This window comes from Oryza sativa, chromosome 6 (assembly GCF_034140825.1).
Source record: "Oryza sativa Japonica Group chromosome 6, ASM3414082v1".
Classification (NCBI taxonomy): domain Eukaryota; kingdom Viridiplantae; phylum Streptophyta; class Magnoliopsida; order Poales; family Poaceae; genus Oryza; species Oryza sativa.
In genome coordinates, this window is record NC_089040.1 from 15080365 (window position 1) to 15104465 (window position 24101).

Sequence of the window (24101 nt, forward strand, 5' to 3'; positions counted from 1 at the left end):
TTGAAAGATGAGTTTAGATTCCACATAGAAATACAATTAGAAATAATAAAAATCCAGAAATAAAAATAAATAATATTGAAAGAAGAGCATAGAGTTTATATAGAAATACAATTTACAGAAAATTCGGAATTAAAAAAAAGAAATATTAAAAGACAAGTCTACAGTCTATATAGGAATATATATAATTTACAAATATAATATGAATATTACACATTAGTAGTTTAAGTTATTGCAAAATTTAAAATTATGTTGTCATTTCAATATATTTGAATAATATAATGAGAAAACATATATGCTATTATATGAGAGAAAATATAATGATGCTAGCCGCGTAATCTGCGCGGGCCACCATGCTAGTTTTCATTATGAGATGAGATTTTAAAACAGCCGCGATTGCCAGATTCACTTGTATCACAGAATTTTTCACTTTCCTGAACATGTTTGCAACTTGCGAAGTAATCCCCAAGCCGGAGCTATGAGAGGGAGCGTGTGTAAGAAGCACCAACACAATTGAAGGTTGGGGATGGACCATTGACGTTTCTTCAGCTTTTTATTTTGTTGTATCAGACTTTGTTCACATGATTATATACTTCTTAAGTGATAAAAATTCAACATATAAATTCAGATCAACCTATTAACATAGGCTGTGTTTAGATTCCAACTTTTTTCTTCAAACTTTCAATTTTTCCGTCACATCAAATGTTTGGACACATGTATAAAGCATCAAATGTGAAAAAAAAATCAATTACACAGTCCGACTGTAAAATTGCAAGACGAATCTTTTAAACCTAATTACGCCATGATTAGCCATAAGTGCTACAGTAGTCCACGTACATGTGCTAATAACGGATTAAATTAGGCTTAAAAAATTCGTCTCGCAGTTTACAGTCAAAATCTGTAATTTGTTTTGTTATTAGTCTACGTGTAATACTTCAAATGTGTGTAACGAAACGTTAAAAAAAAATTTGGACGGCAACTAAACACGGCCTATGGACAACAAGAGTACGTCTAGCTTCCTTGCACACATAATGGTTCACAAAAGTTCAGAATTACCAGGCACAAAAGTGCCATCACACTTGTTTTAGAACAGCACCAAAACAGAGATAGCTTCTTGGCTCCGACCATGGTTCACAAATAGATTCACAACTGTACTACCACAGAAGTACATATGTAGATTCACAACTGTACTATCACTGTACTAGGTAGGCTTCATTTCAGGTTCAGGGTGAGCTTCCTTGCACATGCCTTCTTGGATGCAGGTGCCGCCTGTGAGCTTGCACCTTCCGGATGGAGTTGATTCCTTTCACATGCCTTCTTGGATGCAGGTTTTTGCTGTGAGCTTGTTCCTTCTCCTTGTTCCATGATTCCATCAACATAGCGAGCCACCTGGAAGAAAAAATGCATCAGTTTGTCAAAAGCAGCATACTTCAGATGCCACTTGATGTAATGTTCAGAATTGTAATCTCACAACTTACAAAGCTGAAACTACTTAAAAACAAATGATCCTGACCTACAACCGTACCCAATTTGCAGATACAAACATGCCATAATGATACATCAAACTAGCATATCAATTCGTTGTGATCAAAAGTTAGGTTGGTCTGCGGTTACACACGGAAACAAGAACAGCCATATTGTAGCTGGCCATTGATGAATAGAACCACACAAAACCTACCATCTCGATCAACAGATTGATGAATAGAACCGCACAAAGCCTACCATCTCAACAGCAAAGCAAAGGGGCGATATATGAAACCTTACATATCGGGATGACGAAGGGCAGGAAGCTTCCCCGTCTCTGACGTGCATCAGCTACCGCCCCGGCTCGTACTCCCACCGAGAACCTCGTCAACGCCATGCAGTTCGCCATGCACCATAGCCGCTCCGCCACCGCCGCAACAGGCTAATCATCTCCTCGTCGCAATCGGAGGAGGCGGAATCAGCAGAGGCGGCAGAACCAGCGGCTGAGTCAGAGAGGGTGGTGGAGGCGGCGAGGGCAGGGGACAGGCGGCGGCGGGGGGAAGCGATTTGAGGTGGCGGCGACGAACGACACACAGAATGGCTGCTAGGTTCGGGGAGTGATAAATAAGAGGGTGGTGGAGGCGGCGAGGGCAGGGGACAGGCGGCGGCGGGGGGAAGCGATTTGAGGTGGCGGCGACGAACGACACACAGAATGGCTGCTAGGTTCGGGGAGTGATAAACAAGTAAACACCCCGCGCGTTGCTGCGGGCAAAAAGGAGATCTAAATTTAATTTACATTCAAGTATTTCAATTTGCCATATGGTAAGGTCTATTTGAATTATGTAAATTGAGAAAGAAAAACTGACACCAAATATTAAGCATGGCACATAAAAATTCGTAAGCAACAGTAACGTTTCATGAAACCGGAAGGTACACCAGCTCTTCAATTCTACACTTATCCAACATTCTAACTAATGTTTCTCGAATGCTATACCACAAAGAAAGATTGAAGCAAGAGTAGGTCCACCAATGAGATATTCACCTACTTAAACCATAGCCCATATATATAGCTGCATGTGTGTTTTTCCTTCTAAGTTTGAAATAATGAAATTGCAACTGTTTTTCCTTCTAAGGTCGGCAGGTACCTCAGAAGGGAAATAACATGGCTAATGAAAAGTAGTGTTTTCTGAAAAGGATAGTTTCCAATGGAATTTGTACAATATTATTATGCAAAGGATTGCTTTCTGGAAGTAAAGAAACTGGTCAGGACACATGTAAATAGATGCATCAAGACACAATACGTCTTAGAAGGGTTTGCCTATTAGCTCTTGAATAAAAACTGAATAATGTGTTTGATAGAAATGATTTTGCAGGTGAATTGTTCATGTACCTGTGGAAAAGAGAACCGGTTAGACAACATGTCAAAAATGCCACAAAAATTAGCTTACAGCAGAACAGGGCAACAACCAGTTTTTTATGGACACTGGTATTTGACCATTACAATTTGTGGAGCAAATCAACACATGAAAAATCTCTATGATCAAATAAATTCGTATGAAATATACATGAAACCAAGAATGCAGGTTGTAAGGTGAACAAATGCACATGTGCCCAAGAAAACAGTATAACACTGCCACAGAATTTTTCCCTATATCAGAAAGCCTAAAGGTACACTGCAACAGTAAAGAAAGAATAACTCCAGGCATTGTGTTGATACACATTCTGGTCCAGATGAATCATCTAGGCAAATAAAAATATTACATAGCTCATTGTTATCAGTTATAAAACCTAGGCCTAACTCTTATATAAGCAAAAGCAAAAAAGAAAATTAAAGGCAAGTAAAATCGATGGATAGTTTTAATTACCTGTAGCCACAACCAAGTTCACTGAGCTAACCAACAACAAATACTTGTAGATACTATGTATGTACGTACATATGCTATCATATATAGGACATGACCGTCCAGCCAATTTAGCTTCTAGATATTTCAAAGAGTTCTTCTCATTTTTTTGATACCGATATTTCAAAGAGTTCTAGACAGCTGATGTTGAACCATGATTAGGGTCATGCATCTTGCTTGTAAGATTATTGCAACAAAAACGAAAGCTTCTGAATAATTCTGAAATCTGCAAGTACTTAACGAAATAATATAATAACAAAGTTGCGTACCTTTGTTTGGTTTTAGTATAATTCGCCGGGTTGTTCACAGAGTCAGTGGACAAAAAATATATAGCAGAACACAACTGCTTATCCAAATGAGATTTTGATGACTGGAAAATAGCTTCTGAGCAATACAATACTGCAGCAGGCAAAAGAACAGACCACTCTTCAATAAATTTACCTTGTAAATAATGAATGCAAATCATCGATTGTAGAGTAAAGGATGGTGAAAAAAAGTATACCAAATCAAGCATTGTCGTGGGTCTTGTGGAGATTATGGATACCCCATATCTGCATGACAGTTATACTTTAGTCAGATATATGGTACCAAATATAGATAGAATATCTTTATGAGGACTCGGGTTAGATTCTAAACTTGTATGCCAAGAAAATACCCGGGATCCTAGTCGGTTACGATTGTATTTTATCTGTAATCCCATATTCCGTTAGGATATGGACTGTACCTTGTATTACGGATCCCTTCCCCTATATAATGAGGGTCCGTGTGCCTCTTGGGGCACGATTCTTTTTTCTTCAATCATACAATCAATAACACACTCGGCGGAATCATCCCCAGACAGGAGTAGGGTATTACTTCTTTAATAAGAAGGCCTGAACCTGTATAAAATTCCTTGTCTCCAAACCCATCCACTTTCCTAGCTTGACAGCCACCCCCTTTATTATTGCCGAAATCTTGTTTCGATAGTTGGCGCGCCAGGTAGGGGTGGCGTCAAGTTCTCGCCGACTAAGTACGATGGGTTTCGTTTCTGGCATCGACGACTTCGTCTTGCCTCCCGGGCAGGCGTTCCGATTCGGCAGCCTCGACTTCATCACCAACGACTTCGGCAAGATCTCTCTCCTTGACTCGGATTCAAACCAGTCGGGGAGAAACCAGGTCCCCGTGCCGTTCGGTATTCCGAACTCGGCCGAGGCCTACTCCAAGATCATCTCTCCTGAGTCGATTTCAAGCCACTCGGACGAGATCCAATCTATTCCCCCACGATCAGATCAAGACGACGGGTCCTATCCCTCAATCTTGATGAAACTTCCTGATGACTTGGCCGCCGTCTTCACAGCCAAAACATCTCCCACTCGGAGATCTAGGCGAGCTCCGGCACCGGCCCCGATCCAGTCTAGATCCAGGGAGGTTGGCGTTATACTCCAACCTCTTGGGACAGTCTCGACGGAAGAGTTGGATGGCTACCTCAGCTCCCCCGGCGTCAGTTCCCGACCAACCGAGATCCTCGACTACGACGACTTCGGCTACCACTACGACCATGGCGACTTCGACAACTTTGACGACAGCTACGAGGATAACTACACGCCCCTCTTCTTCGGCGTATTCATGGCTGACAACGAAACAGAAGAACAGCGCCGAGCCCGAGAAGCAGAACAAGATCGCGCACGGCAAGAAGCTAAACGTCGCCGACTGGAGGAGGAGCGACAGCGACAGGAGCGAGAACGACTACAGCGTGAACAACAAGATCACGAACGGATTGCAAAGGAAGCTGAAGATCGACGGCACCGTGCCTTGGAATCTGGGCGCCGAGCGAGAGAGCTCATTGGGCAACAAGACGTCGACGGGACAGCGGTCTTTCGCACCCCCCAGCAGAACGCGGTTGCAGCAATCACTCTCCTCGACACCCTCCTCAAGGAAGACGCCCTCAACCAAGCCGATCATGTTGTCAACATCTTGAACCAGACGAAGACCATGATCGCTGCCTCGGTTCCAGCCAACTCCGCAAGCACCCGCACCCCGACTGGTAGCCGAGTCCCTCATCATCAGCCAAGCCTCAGCATCACCGGCACAGGATCTAGTCACAGGAGCAGGGGTCACGACGAACGATCTGTTCACTCGCTTCTCGAACGTCACAGGGAGCGCCGAGCTAAACAGCCTCGTTCTCCACCTCGCCAGCGTCCCGTCGACCTTCGTGACACGATCAACCAGCACCGTGCAGCACGAGGTCACCGTCATTCACCAAATCGCTATGACGACGACGTGGATGGAGTAGCTGCCTTCACTAATGACCTGCATCGATTGGATTGGCCAGTCGGCTTCAAACCGACTGGAATCGAGAAGTATGACGGCACCACCAATCCGGAGTCTTGGCTCACCGTCTACGGACTCGCAATCCGCGCAGCAGGTGGAGACAGCAAGGCCATGGCAAACTATCTACCTGTGGCCCTAGCAGACTCCGCCCGATCCTGGCTCCACGAACTACCCCGTGGCACGATCGGATCATGGGCAGAACTTCGTGATCACTTCATCGCCAACTTTCAGGGCACCTTTGAACGCCCCGGCACACAGTTTGATCTCTACAACGTCGTTCAGAAGTCTGGAGAATCCCTTCGAGATTACATCCGACGCTTCTCCGAGCAACGCAAAAAGATCTCCGACATCACCGACGACGTCATCATCGCCGCCTTCACTAAAGGCATTCGCCACGGGGACCTAGTCGGCAAGTTCGGACGTAAACCTCCCAGGACGGTTAAGCAGATGTTCGAAAAAACCAACGAGTATGCCAAAGCCGAACATGCTATCACCGCGTCCAAACAGTCGGGCACCACTTGGAAGCCAAAGAAGGACACGCCGACTGCAGGGGGGAGTGGAAGTAACAACCACAAGGATCGCAAGCGTAAGCCCGAAGAACTTGTGGCGACCACCTCTCCATCTTCCCGACAACGTCCCCGCTTCAACACCTTCGACAAGATAATGAACTCTCAATGTCCGCATCATCCCAATTCCAACCACGTGGCCAAAGATTGCTTCGTCTACAAAACAGTTCGTGGAGCAATACGTCAAGAACGCACATCAAAGAAGAAAGATGATGAAGACGATGCCCCGACTGGTTTTCAAGATCATCGCAAAGAACTTAATCACATCTTCGGCGGACCCCTGGCTTATGAGTCCAAGAGAAAACAGAAGCTAACAGAACGGGAGATCAATGCAGTTCAGCCTAACACGCCCCAGTATCTTCGGTGGTCAGAAACAGCAATTAAGTTCGACCGCTCGGATCATCCCGACCGAGTGGTCCACCCGGGGCGGTACCCCCTGGTACTAGACCCAGTGGTTCGCAATGTCAAGCTCTAACGGAATATCATCGATAGTGGCAGCGCACTCAACATCCTTTTCACTAAGACCCTGGACGATATGCAGATTCCTCGCACGGAATTAAAGCCGAGTAATGCACCCTTCCACGGTGTTATCCCAGGATTGTCAGCTACACCACTCGGCCAGATCACTCTTCCAGTTACCTTCGGCACTCGGGAAAATTTTCGCACAGAAAATGTTTGTTTCGAAGTTGCCGATTTCGAGACAGCATATCATGCTATACTTGGACGACCGGCTTTAGCCAAATTTATGGCCGTCCCACACTACACCTACATGATGATGAAGATGCCTGGTCCTCGAGGGGTTATATCACTACGGAGCGACATCAAGCAGGCCGTCACATGCGACAAAGAAAGCTGCGAGATGGCCCAAACCCACGAGACTACTTTTGCTCGCGAAGAGATCCGACTATCTGCAACCACGACAGGCGAGGGAGAAGTGCCTGCAACCAAGCTGACGAAGACCGAAGAAAGTGATGCCAAGACGAAAAAGATTCCCCTAGATCACTCCGATCCTGATAAGACTGCTGTAATAGGCGCTGAGTTAGATTGTAAATAGGAAAGCGCGCTCATCACCTTTCTTCAGAATAATAAAGATATTTTTGCGTGGAAACCATCCGATATGCCTGGTATCCCCAGAGAGGTGATTGAGCACTCTTTACATGTTAAGGAAGACGCCAAACCCATCAAGCAACGACTCCGCTGTTTTGCACAAGACAGGAAGGATGCGATCAAGGAGGAATTAACCAAGCTGTTAGCAGCAGGCTTCATAAAGGAAGTCCTTCATCCCGACTGGCTGGCTAACCCAGTCCTGGTTCGGAAAAAGACGGGGCAATAGCGAATGTGTGTCAATTATACCGACCTCAACAAATCTTGTCCCAAAGACCCTTTTGGGTTACCTCGCATTGACCAGGTGGTTGACTCAACGGCCGGCTGCGAGCTACTCAGCTTCTTGGATTGTTACTCGGGATATCATCAGATCCGACTAAAAGAATCCGACTGCTTGAAGACCTCGTTTATTACACCCTTTGGGGCCTACTGCTACATCACCATGCCCTTTGGATTGAAGAACGCAGGAGCAACCTATCAACGCATGATTCAAAGGTGTTTTTCAACTCAGATCGGTCGCAATATTGAAGCCTATGTTGATGATGTAGTCGTCAAGACCAAGCAGAAGGATGACCTGATTGCGGATTTAGAAGAAACTTTCACAAGCATTCGTGCTTTCAAGATGAAACTAAACCCGGAAAAGTGCATCTTCGGAGTACTGTCAGGGAAGTTGCTCGGATTTATGGTATCTCAGAGGCATACAGGCCAACCCAGAGGCATACAGGCCAACCCGGAGAAAATCAACGCCATCCTCAACATGAAACCGCCAAGCTCCCAAAAAGACGTCCAAAAGTTGACTGGTTGCATGACGGCGCTCAGCCGGTTCGTCTCATGACTCGGCGAGCGGGGGATGCCCTTCTTCAAACTGCTGAAGAAAACTGACGATTTCCAGTGAGGACCCGAAACACAAAAAGCCTTTGAAGACTTCAAGAAACTCCTCACCACTCCACCAGTATTGGCCTCACCGCATCCACAAGAACCGCTACTGTTATATGTGTCGGTGACCTCCCAAGTTGTGAGTACGGTCCTGGTTGTCGAGCGTGAAGAGAAAGGCCATATTCAAAAAGTCCAACGACCAATCTATTTTGTCAGCGAGGTTTTAGCCGACTCCAAGACAAGGTATCCTCAGGTTCAAAAGTTATTATATGGTGTCTTAATTACCGTCAGGAAATTATCTCACTATTTTCAAAGTCACTCGGTCACGGTGGTCACATCGTTTTCACTCGGGGATATACTTCATAATCGCGAAGCAAACGGGCAGATTGCGAAGTGGGCCTTAGAATTGATGTCTTTGGATATATCTTTCAAACCACGAACTTCGATCAAGTCACAAGCTCTAGCTGATTTCCTTGCCGAGTGGACCGAGTGCCAAGAAGACATGCCAGAGGAAAAGATGGAATATTGGACTATGCATTTTGATGGGTCGAAGAGGCTTACAGGCACTGGAGCTGGGGTCGTCTTGATTTCCCCGACTGGAGAAAGATTGAGCTACGTATTGTGGATACATTTTTCTGCGTCCCATAACGTAGCGAAATACGAAGCCCTATTCCATGGACTAAGGATTGCAATATCTCTAGGTATTCGCCGACTAATCGTCTGTGGAGACTCTCAGTTGGTTGTTAATCAAGTCATGAAAGAGTGGTCATGTCTAGATGTTAATATGACCGCTTACCGACAAGAGGTACGTAAGCTGGAAGATAAATTCGACGGACTCGAGCTCACCCATGTCCTCCGACATAATAATGAGGGGCCAATTGCATATTTGCCACTAGTTTGAATTGGTATTATGAATCTGCCATTAGAAAAAATACAATTGCATATTTGCCACCAAAAACGGTTCGAACCCATCCTATCCGCCATTGGATTGACAGCTTGGACAAACACCGTTAGAAGGTTGGTTTCCCTGAAAATTATGACAGGATGTCCTACCAGGAAATTGTAAGATTTACATATTATGGCATGAATTTATCCTCCTTCGACTGCTACATGCCAAAATGATATCGTAGTTGTTCCTGCAAATTCGTGGGCAGATGATGTGATTCAAGCTGCTGCTGTTGTTGCCGCAACAGCTTGCTGCTGCCGCCCAAGCTGCAGCCACATGTAGATTGTAGAACAGACCGCTACAGCGCTCGCCTCGCCCCCATCGCTGCCCAAGCCGCCTGCAGATCCGACTGTCGCAGCGCCAGCCTCCGTCGCCCGCAACCGCCCATCACTGCCCAAGCAGCAGCCGCCTGCTGCTGCCGCTGCAAACCTGACCGTCGCCTTGCTGCCCTAACCCTCCAAAATCTCTCCCCTATAACTTTTTCATTGCTATCTTCTTCCTCATTGTGACCAATTTTCAGATGATTTGGTCTGGATTTAGAAGAAGAGATGAGATTTGAGGATCTAGGGTTTCTCAAGACAGGGGAGGGAGAAGGGATCGCGGATGAGTATTGTATGTCTGGGCCAGGACTCCGGAGAAGAGGCAGGGAGCTGATCGATCGATCTTGGCAAGGGAAAACCGGTAAATTGTTGTCTTGATTTTTCTCTTTGGTTTTCTAAATTGTTTTTATTGTCTTAATTGTCCTTGACCAACGGAAATAGTAAACGGAAGTTATTCCAGTGGCAAATTTGCAGTTTGCGTTTTTTTAATGGCTATTTCGAGTTAGAGGATAAAAGTAGTGGTATATTTGCAATTCTCCCAATAATGAGGCAGCCGACAGACTGGCCAATTTTGGTTCAAAACGGGAAGCAGCTCCTTCAGATGTGTTCGTCGAACATCTTTACGAACCGACCGTACCCAGAAAGGAGATAACTGAAGCCATGGATACTCAAGGCGTAGGCATGCTTGAAGCCGACTGGAGAGAACCGTTTATAAAGTTTTTGAGCAAACAAGAACTCCCTCAAGACAAAAATGAAGCCGAGCGGATTTCCAGGCGCAGCAGACTTTACATTATTCATGAGACTGAGCTGTACAAGAAAAGTCCATCAGGAATACTGCAGCGCTGTGTATCTTTGGAGGAAGGGAAACAATTGTTGAAGGATATACACTCTGGTATTTGTGATAATCATGCTGCTGCACGGACCATTGTCGGCAAAGCTTACCGGCAAGGTTTTTTCTGGCCTACAGATGTGTCCGATGCAGATAAGATTGTGCGGACATGCGAAGGTTGTCAATTTTTTGCCAGACAAACTCATTTGCCAGCCCAAGAGTTGCAAACCATCCCGTTGTCCTGGCCGTTTGCGGTCTGGGGGCTTGACATGGTCGGCCCATTTAAAAGGGCAGTCGGCGGTTACACACATCTCTTCGTGGCTATCGACAAATTCTCCAAATGGATTGAGGCTAAACCGGTTATCACAATCACAGCAGATAAAGCTAGAGATTTTTTCATCAACATTGTGCATCGGTTTGGGGTACCTAATCAGATCATCACTGATAATGGCACTCAATTCACTGGCGGAACATTTAAAGACTTTTGTGAAGACTTCGGTATTAAAATTTGTTATGCCTCCGTGGCACACCCTATGAGTAACGGACAAGTTGAGCGCGCTAACGGCATGATACTGCAAGGGATCAAAGCACGAGTTTTCGACCGACTACGCCCCTATGCTGGCAAGTGGGTAGATCAGCTGTCGTCCGTACTTTGGTCTTTACGCACTACTCCTAGTCGGGCTACCGGCCAGTCGCCATTCTTTTTGGTTTATGGCGCAAAAGCAATGTTACCGAGTGAAGTGGAATTTGAATCACTCCGATTTCGGAACTTCAACGAGGAGGGCTATGAAGAGGGCCGAGTAGACGACATCAACCGACTAGAAGAAGCCCGAGAAGCAGCTTTAATTCAATCGACTCGATACCTGCAAGGGTTGCGTCGTTATCATAATCGGAATGTTCGATCGCGAGCCTTTTTAGTCGGTGACCTGGTTCTGAGGAAAATTCAAACAACACAGGATCGGCATAAATTATCTCCCTTATGGGAAGGACCGTTCATAATTGCTGAAGTCACTCGACCAGGTTCTTATCGACTCAAGCGCGAAGATGGTACTATCATCAACAATTCTTGGAATATTGAACACCTTCGTCGATTTTACGCTTAGGCATTTCGTTTGTATCTTTCCTCTTTGACTGCTAACTTCAAGTTTTTCCTCGAAGTTTTCAGTTAGGGGGCTACTATAATAATAATGGAGTGTGATTTTTATCAATTCAATTTGCTTACTTGATGTATCATTGCCCTGTTCGATTTCTCGGCTTAGTCAATGAGGACTGAAAGTTTTTTAACAACTTTTGCAGGTTTTAGGCTCAACAAGGTTTGACAAAAACTTTTAAGAAATCAGGAGCTAAGTTAAGATATCAAGCACAGCATAAATTCATCAGTATTTTACAAATTGTGCCTCCATCATCATTAATCATCAAGATTATCGGTACATTAATCAGTATCAGTCTTTTCATCATCAGAAATATCAAGACTAGTCGGTCGAAGATCGGTGTCCTGAAATCTCTCAACTACATCAGCAGCAATTTTGTCAGCCGCTTTCTGCGCATTACTGATGAGGTCAAGAGCAGCTTGTTCGCTCGTCCCGTCTGCAAAGCCATCAATGGCGTCAATATCAACTCTCGGATAAAGGGATTTAGTCATCGCCAATGCCATGCTTGCTCCCATACTTCCAGCTTCTTTGATGTTCTTGAAATATATATCCGGAGCAACTCTCAGCTTGTCGAAAATTTCAGAAGCATCAAGTGCACTAGGGCCGTTGTTATTGAGGAACATCGCTTGAACTATTGGGGCAGCAGCGTTAGCAACCTCATCCCGGGCTCCTTCAAGTTTTTTGATCTTGCCAACCAGGACGTCGAATTGAGCTTGAGATTTGATCTTGCAGTCTGCATCGACAGACTCAAATTAATAAGTCAGCATATGGAAGATAATGGCTTTTGAGGTATTGATTGTTGATACCTTCAACTTCCTTTAAAGCCAGGTCTTTTTGTCTTGCCAGTTCTGCCTTGTCGTTTCCCAGAGTTTGAATTTGCTTCTCCAACTGAGATATCTTGGCAGCTTGCACTACATTGATTACTGTAAATCAAGATCGCAAAGATAACAGTATGAATCAGGTGGGCAGAGTTTGCGCGAACCTTTTGATGAGCCACTCAGTTCAAAATTGGATTCCTGGAGCTCGGCAATTCGATTCCTCAGATCATGCTCATTTTTCCTGGCAAGCTCTTTTGTTTCGTGCAGCAGACTCCTGGTGGCTTCGAGGGTCCCGAGATGAGGGACTAGCCTCTCTAAGGTTGCCGTTTTAACTTCGTTCCTAAGATGAATCCTCTGCAAGACAGTTTAATTAGCGCATGGATTAAATGGCAAACAAGATGGTCAAGATCAGGTACCAGAGGGCTTACATTTACCATACGGGTTGCCTAACTAAGTGCCTTCTTCAGTAGGCATAACTCTTCGTCCTCTTTTTGCTTATTTATCACGATCCCTTGAGGCTGCATGTTGTCATCCCACCACTTGACCAGAATCGGAGGGCGTGAACCCTCAGCTGCTTGTATGCGGGGAATTTCTTCTTCATCACTGATCATTGGCCCTAATGTATCCACTGACAGAGGTTAGACAATTGGTCAGAGTTATTTGGGTCGACATGGTTTCAGACAAAGTGTTTTACCCGTAATGATTTCTGGACGAGGACGAGTGGATTCGGATGCCTTTAAAGGAGATCCAGATCTCTGGTTATTGCTGGCGTCTTGACCGCGAAGGCTGTTTGCTTGAGCTCCGACTTCTGGAATCTCTTGGCTTGGCCCTGCGTCCGACTGGTTTCTAGTCGGGGGCTCCTGATTAACTCTGGCTTCGGCTTCGGCCGACTGGTTTCCAGTCAGGGGTTGATCACCGGATCCTACGTTATCGGTTGCCGGCTGATTGTCACTCGGACGGTCCTCGGCAGTTGGCCCGGTTTCTTTGGAAGAACTTGCGTCCATGCTAGTCGGGTCAGAATCTTTCCCAGACGGATCTATATCAGATGGTTTCCTGCAAATTTGATTATCAGTGTTATTGCCGCAATGGATGCACATTAATGCAAGAGAGATCGTTATATGAGTTGTACCTAGAAGACTTCCTGATCTTTGGCGCAGGGCGACTGGTGGTTTTCTTCCTTGGAGTAGCCTGTTTTGGTAGTTTCTTGGTTGTCTCTCGGTCTCCAGGCCGCCTGGCAGTATCATCGGCTTCGTCGTCACTTAAAACCAGCTTCCTCTTTCGAGAGTCTGACTGGCCGACTGGATCAGAAGCACTTGGTTGAGGTTCAGACCGAATTCTTGGTCCTTCGCTCCCTTGCCCAGTTTAGTGGCGGGGAGATCGGCGTTGAGCGATTGGGGGATCCGACTTCATCAAAGCAAATTCCTGGGTGTAATATCTTTCATTGTTAATTGATTCAACAGGAAAGCAAGATCGCATTTTGGGGAAGGATGAAATGTTTGAGTGCATACTGGTGGAGGAGGGTTGAATGCGTTGAATGGCACAACGGGCAACAGATATGAATAGCTGACAACAATAGCGTTTGAGAAGATTTTGTACATTCTTTCTTTCATGACCTTAAAGTCAAGAGAATCTGGATCTTCCCGATTTGGATCATGCTTGCCATCAAACTCAAAAGCTGTGCGTGATCTTTCTTTGATTGGAGCTAACCGACACTTGATAAAGTGCCGGGTGATCTGCTCTCCTTGAAGACCCTGTTCTTTCAGCTTTATCATCCTCTCCATCAGTTCTACTGCCTGAGCAGCTTCATCTCCCATAGGCAATGAGTTCCATGTGTCCTGGTAAACCGGAGGAAGACAGCAGTACTCGGGAAGTGCGGGCTCAGGATTCTGAACATAGAACCAGTTCGCATGCCAGCCTTTGTTCGAGGTTTTGAAGGGCATGGAGAAATATTTTTGGCTCAAGGTTCCTCTGAGTTGGAAACCAGCTCCCCCAACAACGCACGGCTTGTTTTTGTTTGGTTGGGGCTTGAGGAAGAATATGCGGCGGAACAAGGCGAAATGAGGCCTAATGCCCAGAAAAGCTTCGCAAGCGTGGATGAAATTGGCAATATGTACTATGGAGTTTGGATTCAAGTGATGCAAGCTAATCCCGTAGAAGTTCAGAATGCCCCGGAAAAATCTCGAAGTTGAAAGAGAAAATCCGCCATAGAAGAAATGAGCAAATACCACGATTTCGTGTGTATCGGGGGTCGGGAATACCTCACCAAATGCCGGTCGCCACCCGATGATCTCTTTTGCTGGAAGAACGCCGTGTGCCACCATCTCCTTCAGATTGTCTTCCGTCACATCGGAGGGCGCCCACTGACTCTCGAAGCTTTCTCTTTCTTCCGCCATGAATGTGAACTGGATGGATTGATTTAGTTCGAGATATGGCTGGAAAGGGATGGGGGAATCGGAGCGGTGGATGCGGGGAGAAATCTTGTGAAGTTTTTGTGGGTGGATTGGAGCGGATTGATGAACCCTAGTTTGTCCGGCGCAGTTTTGCACTGTAGCAGGAAATGGGGAAAATGGCGAGAGTCTCGGTGGGGAAGACGAAGAGACGTTTTTCACTTCAGTATTATTAGGTTATCGGGAGTACTAATGGGCCTGGGCCTGTACAGTACTTCAGCCCAATTATGTTTTCAGCGTGGCCCGTTGTGATCCCTAGGGACTTAGGCGCTTTTTGCTTTGGCAATATGTGCTCACAATGATGTGGCCCGATGTTGTTAAAATCCTTTTTAACGCGATTCAATAATTCTTTGGAATTATTATGATGCACATGAAAAGGTGCCCGACAGAAAGGTGTTATACCATTTTTGTAAGCTTTTTTAGGCTACAAGAGCTGTTGGGTTAATTTAAGATGACTGGTTTATTAGTAGTCATTCTACTAGCATGTTATATGCTTATTTTGGTTATGGTAAGGGTTACAGCTCAGGCTGTTAGACTCATTAATTACCATGATTTTCTGTTATGTTTGGTGGATCATTTTAAGAGTTTCTTGCTCGGATTCCTACCAAATATATCTATTTTTGGGCCTTTTGAGTGTTTGTCACTCGGCCCTTCTTGTATTTTTTGTCCTTGATATATTCAAGTTGAGAAGCAGTCGGCTGGGTATCTTACTAAGTACCATGCGTGCTTCGCTATAAAACCACTCGGTTCTTGACTATATGTTTAGTTTTTCAACTAATCACATAGTCGGGGGCTACACCTAATTAGGTGCATCTACTCGATGCACCATGTTTTATTTTCGCCATTCACAGTTTTTGATTTTTAGTACTCGACAAGCTGGAGCAAGTTGAATTAAAGCACTCGGACTACTGGTTTTTGTTTCGAGAAGGTTGTTTCGTCAACTGCGAAGGTCTCGGAGGCTACTGTGGAGATTATGGATACCCCATATCTGCATGACAGTTATACTTTAGTCGGATATATGGTACCAAATATAGATAGAATATCTTTATAAGGACTCGGGTTAGATTCTAAACTTGTATATCAAGAAAATACCCGGGATCCTAGTCGGTTACGATTGTATTTTATCTGTAATCCCATATTCCGTTAGGATATGGACTGTACCTTGTATTACGGATCCCTTCCCCTATATAAGGAGGGTCCGTGTGCCTCTTGGGGCACGATTCTTTTTTCTTCAATCATACAATCAATAACACACTCGGCGGAATCATCCCCGGACAGGAGTAGGGTATTACTTCTTTAATAAGAAGGCATGAACCTGTATAAAATTCCTTGTCTCCAAACCCATCCACTTTCCTAGCTTGACAGCCACCCCCTTTATTATTGCCGAAATCTTGTTTCGACAGGTCTAAAAGCATATCTGAAAGGAAATGAAGCAAATGTTAGATGTGATAGGAGGGATTAATTTTTTTCAGCAGAGAATGACCAAACTGGAGATGGCTGCATATCCAGCAACATGCCATCGGAGGAGCGCAGATGGCTGGACAGCCACACACCTAAATCAAGCTTAGACCTAATCCATGACGGAGATGATGGGGGAGATCACAGAGTAGAACCATATCTAAAGACATTGGTTAGTGGAGCTGACTTTGTCATGCACATTGGCCAGCACGCTTGCTCCATCCCATACCCAAACCCTAACCGCAGATCGCAACCCTAACCGCAGATCGCAACCCTAACCACAGTGGCAACTCATATTGTGTATGTTTTACAATCTATACAAATTGGCCATTAGCAAAAACAAATAGAAATTAAGGTTTACTGTTCCATGACCCCATGACCCAGAACTGGCGATTTTATAGCCAATTCTGGAGATATGAGAGTTCAGTATTTTCGCCAGCTTGTCATTAATTAGCATCAATCTATTTTATAGCCACCAATAATAAAAGGAAAATAGATCCACGGTTTTACCTTCATGAAGAGCATACCATATACAGTAATGAAGAGCATGCATATCCCACACTGTTACAAATAACAACACGTAATTTCAACATAATGAAACAGTTCGTAATTTCCTAAAGCATGCTGAGTAATATAGCATCAGTATATAACAGCATGAGAAAGTTGAAATTACCCGCACTGGTGGTCATAGAAGCATCAGTGAAAGTGGCATCACATATTCAGTTATGTTAGCTATGGTCCAATGTTTGCCTCATATTGTGGTCTCTTCTATGCGCCCATGCCTGAAAACGAAAATGGATGAAAGTGGTCAGTGAGATGCTGCTAAATATAAATATTGCCTCATGCAAAAATATATGCTATAGTTTAACCCAATACCAATTCATATGATAAAAAATAGAGTATGGAAGGTCATTTATCAAAACAACTAAATAATGATCATGCATAGGGATATAACGATTGAACAACAAATAAGATTTCCCAAGGAACTACCAAAAAAACTGAAATAATACCAGGCAATAACAGTTAATAGGTAGAGAAATCCTGAAGAGCAATTGCCAAGCAGCTGGAAGCCTTGAACCTGAAATATGAAGGACATAGGAATTAACAAACGAAGCTAGTCAAAGAAGCAAGAACACTATTAGAAACCTATAAAGGTGAAGAAGATGTAACAATGTAAAATACCTTTCATGGCTTTGATAATAATAACTGCATGCAGCACCCACCAAAAGTATGGTCCAACGTTGTTAATGTTATGATAGGATAATCTGCATTCAGATCAATTGGAGAACACATATCAACAACATATGGATTTAGAATATAAGAAACATGTGACTATAAATAACTTTGATGTTGAACTCATAGAGTATCCTGTGAATATAAATATATTGCTTCCCTATTTTTAGCTACATAAGCAACTGATAGAGAGGATTTTGACATTGAACTCATAAATCCCTTCCCTAAGAAATGTGCCATTGCCATATACTTTTTGCTTGACTGATGCACCCTGCATACATTTTTATGGTCATATATAGACATAAAAGGCTAATGAATTACCTTCAGTCACTTACTCATTGTACTTTGAGGCACCGGCCGATCAATGCAGCAAACATTTGCTCAATCAAGTTAATTAACATGTAAAGCAAGGCAGAATGGGTATGTACATCCAAGTGGTGTATATGTATTTGCAGGAAAAGGTAGTAACGTACATATGTGATCCTTACGTTTGTGCTTCCAAAAATAGCTCCAGGCCTGCACATCAAAAAAAAAATTTCTGAATCAACGGAATATGGCCTTCTAGTAGTGAAATTTCAGAAGCATAATGCAGGTAAAGCATTTGTAACATCATATCTTCAGATCTGATTGACCATGCACTACAGAAAAATCAAGCAGAGGCTGCCACCAGTAATGCAAGCTTGATGTAGAGAGCATGAGACGGATGACTATAAAGAGAACTGAGAAATCAATTTGAGGAGTCGTATCAGTAGGAGGAGACTTGGCTGCTGCCACCCACGTCGAGCTTCACCTTTTGGTTACCGCGTGCTTGTGGGTGCTCGATGCGGCACAGATCTTGCAGAACCAAGTCCGCGTGGGATGGGGAAGGAGATGAAATGGCGGCAGCAGTGGACATCGAACTCGCAAGAAGGCGGCGGCAGTCGCCGCTTGCTTGATGGGAAGACGACGATGGTAACCACTGGCTCCGCACGGCGGTGGCGGCAGCGGCTGGTCCAGCGAGCTTGAGAGGAAAGCAGCGGCTACAGCTTGGCGAGCCCGAGGGGAAGGCGGCGGCTAGCTACAGGCTCCATGAGCAGGCGGCGTATGGGTGGCAAGAGGGAGATCGAGAGGAGAGGAGGATGGGAAGAAAGGCAGCGACCGTCGTCGGGCGCCGTGGGAAGGCATGATTCTCGATTTCTCTCCTCAACTGGAATAAGCGGCGGCAGGGATCGGAAGTCGGGGATTAGTTAGGGCAACAGGATGGGTGTGGAGCGAATACACGTGGACAGGCAGATGGAAGCGGCGTGGGAGCATCGGACGGCGTATGCACAGATCGACACTGTTACCCTGTAGCAACGCATGGTGCACTGAGACTGCTCGGAGGCTTGGTTACAAAAACTAAGGTTTTGATATGATTACGAATACACCCTCTACAAAATCTTTTCCGTGGACAAAAATACCCCTCCACCTTTCTACTACCATTAATAGTGGTGGCAGTAGAAACAGATCTCAGCCCTTTGATCAAATAAGATCAACGGTTTAGATTACTTTCTACTACAAGTAGAAGGCACCGGAATCAGACTCTATATTAATATATTGATTTCTATTTTTCATGTAACCTATAGCAGATAGTAGTATTTTTTTTCTTGTCATATGTATGCAGTGGCGAAGGGCGAGGTAGGCCGAGGTGTAGCGCTCGCCATACCTCGTGCCGCCTGCTAAACTCCCCACCCACGCGGTTTTCTACGGGCAGGGCACTGAGCCACAGAGAGCGCAAGGACGTGCAAGGGCGTGAGGAGTTGCATGCGCCATCGAAAACAGGAAGCAGGCCAAAGTCCATTAGGCTTGTTTTGTGCAAACGTGGCTTTTGAGTATCAAACCCTACACCCAAATTTCTTTCTCCATCTCCTCCACTTCCATCAAATCCCCAATCCGGCAATACCAGCGGCGGCGCTGCTGTTGCCTGGTGGCAGCTGGAGTGGACACGAAGAGGGGTGTGGCCGTCAGGCTCCCGAATGGCGGGCGCAGACAAGCGGCATCCGCGCTGGGAGGCGGCGCGGCACGACACGTCGACACCTCGGCTGGCGGCGGAGCGGTAGGGGCAACGACGAGCTATAAGGTAGTGGCCAGCCGGCCATGGGCGCAGCCGCGCATCGCTTGCAGAAGCACGCAACAGCCAGCTACAACCCCCTGCCAACTAGTCAATCAGCAGCAGTGCAGCACCAAGCATAGCAAGCAAGCCAACTAGCCTGTAGAAAATGGATAGAAAGAGGAAAGTGGAGGCGTTGGCAATATGGCATCATAAAGAGGTACAGATTGTTGACAATTTCAAAACAATGCAATTTGCAAATTCAAAGTGTATAAATTTATTTTTGAAATTGCATTTATGTAAATTTGTTTTGTAGATTTAGAGAGTTATTTCAACCGGGTTCCAATTACATAGACTGAATCATGAGGAGTTGCGATATTTTTGAGTACCTGCTATTCTATTTATACTTGTTTGCAAATGAATGATAAGTGTGAACATGTGATTAGTGATTGTTGCCATGATTATTGTAGACTTGTTGACCATATCGCTCATTGAGAATTTTTTTTATTTGTTCTTGTTCCATGCTAACTCTCACATGGGTCACACCTAATTTTTTTTCATCCTCCGTCGCTATAGCGCAGGGCATGGTGCGTTTGTTGCAACCAGGCATGGGGTTAGACCAGCTGGGCCTGTGCTGTGCTCGGGTGGAGCAGGCAAAGGCATAGCTTTATTAGCATTTTGCACATGCTGTTAAAGTTTGAAATCACTCTATCATTTATGTAAAAAACACTATGTTTGTACATTGACTTTGCATAATATCGTTGCAGGCATCATGGTATTGGTAAGATGATCACTTCAAATGAGTTCACGCGTGATTTGAAAAGGAAAAAGTACGAATTACCCCCCCCCCCCAAACTATCACGGTCGTCCGAATTACCCCCCTGAACCACAAAACCGGACATTCTTCACCCCCAACTATACAAACCGGACGAATTACCCCCCTCGACCCAATCCGCGGTGGTTTTGGACTACGTGGCGTACACGTGGCAGTCCAGTCAGCATTTTATTTATAAAAAAAAGTGGGACCCACATGTCACACACACACTCTCTCTCCTATCTCTCTCACACACACTCTCTCTCTCCTCTCGGCAATGGCGGAGGCAGTGAGCGCCGGGAGGCGAGGCGAGGTGAGCGGCGGCGGCGAGGCAGTGGAGGAGGCGAGCGCGGCGGCCGACGCCATGCGTGACAACCAGCCCCAGCCCGACGCCGTCGCCATCCCCCTCGGCCGCACCACACGCTGTCATCCGTCGCCCGTCGCCTCGAGCCCCGTCCACGCGCCGTCACCCCGCGCCGCCTCGCCTCCTCTGCCACCGCTCTCGCCTCCTCTGCCGCTACGCTTGCCTCCTTCGTCGGAGCCGAGCGCGTGCAGGCGTAGGTGCCACCGCCGCCGCACGCAGCCGCCTTCGGCCTTGGCTCCTCGCCCTCCGCCCGCAGCCGCGCCCGCGCCCGCCCGCCTCCGGCCTCGGCTCCTCTCCCGCCGCCCGCTGCCGCGCCCGCACCAGCCGCCCGCTCGCCTCCGACCTCGGGTAGCTCCTTGCCCACTGCCTGCAGCCGTGCCCGCGCTAGCCGCCCGCCGGCCTCCGCCCTCGTCTCCTCACCCTCCGCCCGCACGCCAGCCGCCCGCTCGCTTCCGGCCTCGGCTCGTCCTCGCCCGCTGCCGCAGCCGTCTCCGCCCCCACCGGCCACCGGCCTTGGCTCCTCGCCCGCCGGCGGCCTCGCCTCCACGCCGCCAGCCACTGCCTCTGTTCACCGAACCGGGAGAGAGAGAGAGGGGGGGAGAGAAGAAGAGAAAAAAAAATGCTCGCAGGTGGGTCCCACCGGTTTTTATTTAATTTTGCTGACTGTATTGCCACGTGGGTGCCACGTAGGCTGAAAACCGCTTCGAATCGAGTTAGGGGGGGTAATTTATCCGGTTTTAAGAGTTTAGGGTGTTAAATGTCCGGTATTGTAGTTTAGGGGGGTAAATCGTACTACCTCAATAGTTCGGGGGGGGGGGGTAATTCGTATTTTTTCCATTTGAAAATATTACCTTCCCATGTATTTAACTGCGTTAGCATTATTATTTAATTTCACTTTTTCACCATTTTCTTTTACTATAGCACTTTTATGCCGTCAATATTTTTGGGATCAGTTTAAAATTTTCTTTCGAGATACAAGTGCTGTTCTTTTTATTGGTATTTCAAAGTTTGGTAGGGTAATAAACTTTTGATACATAGTTGCATGATATATGTATTTGATATTTCTTTAGAATGATGAGGACATTACTTTATCGGATACGCACGTAACTTCACATGTTCCAATGATAATTCCAAGTCAAAGTACAAGTCCAAGTCCAGTACCTCCGAAAACAACACTTACTCCAAACAGATCTAGCGCCTTCATGCCAACTCCGATTTGAGTGATTTTGGACTTGATGGAAAGCTTATCTCGCTACCTTTCAAACGCATCCAGTCTCATATCCAAATTCATTCCGAGTCAACGGGAATCGTCAAAACAAAGCAGTGTTATTGCTGAAATTGAACTTTGGACTTGGGCCTTGTAAATTGTAATAGATTGGCCCATGTCGGAAGTGTCTCTCTCCACCTCCACGAATTAACACTTAACCCTAGATCTATTTTGCTCTATAAATATCTATGTACACCCTCTAGAACAATTGGGTTTTGTTTACTTGAATTTTTCCAAGTGCCATTCACCCTGTCTATAGTCCTCGCTCGATTAGTCGGCGACTATTGATTCAGAGCCCCTAATAGTTGGTGTGTTGATTTACCGGGTCGATTAGATCTACCACTTCAATCGCAACTATTCCTTTATGCTTAATTATATATTCGCAATATTTAGATTGCATCTTATCTTGTTCCTGTAGTGTTTTCTTGTTGGCTTTGCATGAATGATCAACCGCATGTCACGTTTGGTATGTCATCTTTTGTGGTGTAGCGATTGCACAGTGTCCTGAACTTGTTATGGTTGGTAGCCACGTCGCAAACGTCGCACTCGATCAAAGCGAGTGTTATCCCCCTCACCAAAAGATCGGGCCACTAGAGAGAGCGTCATCAGTTGGTACCAGAGCTTCGGTTGCCTCGTGAGGATTTTAGTTTTATAGATTTATTTTTCCTACCCATCACCCACAAAATTGCCACACCAGTTTTTCCATCTCCAAACCTTAATTTTAGGCCTTGCAATTTTCATTTAGTTCTAGATCATTGTCGTGTCGAAAGTGCTGATTTATTTGAGTTTTAGATCATTGTCGTGTCGAAAGTGCTGGTTTTAGTATGTCTCAGTCTTAAGTTTTGAGTCTTTTGTAAGTTGGGGGAGTTGCTTGTCTTCGCATCATCTTGTTTCTAGCCGGCCGGCCAGGGTCCTTGCAAGTGCAGCGTGCGGCTTGGTCTTGTGTCACGTTGAAAAAAAAAATAGCAGATCAATCCATTCCTGATTTGGTTTGTTGCTTGAAATATATGGATCTGTTTCCTCTAAATTTTCAGTCAGTTTCCTTTTCATTGGGGGATATATCTGTTTTATTTTCCTCCTGTTGTGCGCAACGCAAAAAAAAACTGAGTGGGTCCCTTGCTTATCTCGTGCATGCAAGACCGGTTTCCTTGTTTCTTCGTTTGATTAGGCCTTTCACAGTACAAGCACCCCAAACAGGAACCAAGCCTAAAAAGTTGGTTCGAAGACACTCATTCCCACAGTGCAAATACCCTCTTTTGTGTGGCTTAATTGGATGAAAGTAGTGTGGGAAGAAACCGAGCCCACAGTGGGCGTGGTCTCGGGCTTGCGGACACGGGGTAGTGGGGCGAAATAATTTTCCCACCTACCCACGACTCGTTTTCTCCTCAACCTCCCCTCCATCGCTTTCTCCTCCTCCCGGTCGCCCTTCCCGTCGCTCGCCGTCGCCTCCTCCCCATCCGGCGCCGGCTTTGCTTCTTCTCGCCGCGCTGCTCTACTTCTCCTCGCCTCCTCTCGCGTCGCGTCTCGTGTTGCGGCGGGCGGCAGTCGTCGGCTCGGGCTAAGACATGCCGATGCATCTCGGGCTTGCAGGTGGCGGGGCGCCCAAGCCAGGAGGTCGAGGTGGTGGTGGTGGTGGTGGCGCCTCCTCGCCCACAATGCACGCGGCGGCGGTGTGGAGGAGGAGGAGTATATCCGGCGGGCGGCGGGTTCTTGGCGGGCGGCGGCCGGCGGTTCTTGGCAGCGGCGGCGGCGGGTTCTTGGCGGCAAGCGGCCGGTGGTTCTTGGTGGCGGGAGGCAAGGAGGACGCCACCGCCGTCATCCATGGTAGATGCCGTGGCCAGCTCGTCCTCCCCGGGCGACTTGTCAGGTTCCACGGCGAGGGCGGCCTAGGCATGGCGTTGCTGCTCCGCTGATGCCGAGGCCAGGCCACGCTGGTGGCGGCGGCAGGAGTGAACGACGCCGTGTTCTGGATTTTGCACTTTCTTGTTCTATCATCTATGTTCTCTTTCTCAGATTTTAATGAAGAATAATTGTGATTCAATCTGTTTCTGTTCTTGATTGTTCTTTCGAGATGGATGTTTTTTCGATCTGAAATTGCTAAGGATTTGGGGATTTTGGAGAGCGATTTGGGGATTTACTCCTCCATTGGTGTGCGAGGTCACGATTCC

At 46.2% G+C, this 24101-nt stretch overlaps 1 protein-coding gene across 21 annotated transcripts; it reads right to left on the reverse strand.

Annotated features, from left to right (window-relative positions):
• Positions 1–992: 992 nt before the first annotated feature.
• LOC4341001 (uncharacterized) lies at positions 993–18613 on the reverse strand. 21 transcript variants are annotated; one of them, XM_066311300.1, is made up of 17 exons: positions 18211–18613; positions 17894–17936; positions 17742–17763; positions 17370–17452; positions 17198–17265; positions 16861–16969; positions 16698–16748; positions 15891–16146; positions 13412–15717; positions 12977–13335; positions 12711–12898; positions 12447–12636; positions 12271–12375; positions 4087–12197; positions 3865–3913; positions 3632–3761; positions 2324–2851 (listed from the first exon to the last, which is right to left on the reverse strand). In XM_066311300.1, exon 9 carries the CDS (start codon positions 14673–14675, stop codon positions 13692–13694), a length of 984 nt encoding a protein of 327 aa, XP_066167397.1. In that variant the 5' UTR covers positions 14676–15717; positions 15891–16146; positions 16698–16748; positions 16861–16969; positions 17198–17265; positions 17370–17452; positions 17742–17763; positions 17894–17936; positions 18211–18613; the 3' UTR covers positions 2324–2851; positions 3632–3761; positions 3865–3913; positions 4087–12197; positions 12271–12375; positions 12447–12636; positions 12711–12898; positions 12977–13335; positions 13412–13691. The 21 variants fall into 18 exon arrangements, with proteins under 21 accessions (XP_066167392.1, XP_066167393.1, XP_066167397.1 ...); XM_066311297.1 differs by lacking the exon at positions 17742–17763; XM_066311303.1 differs by having other exon boundaries at positions 13412–13704; positions 13791–15717; positions 17370–17936.
• Positions 18614–24101: the final 5488 nt, after the last annotated feature.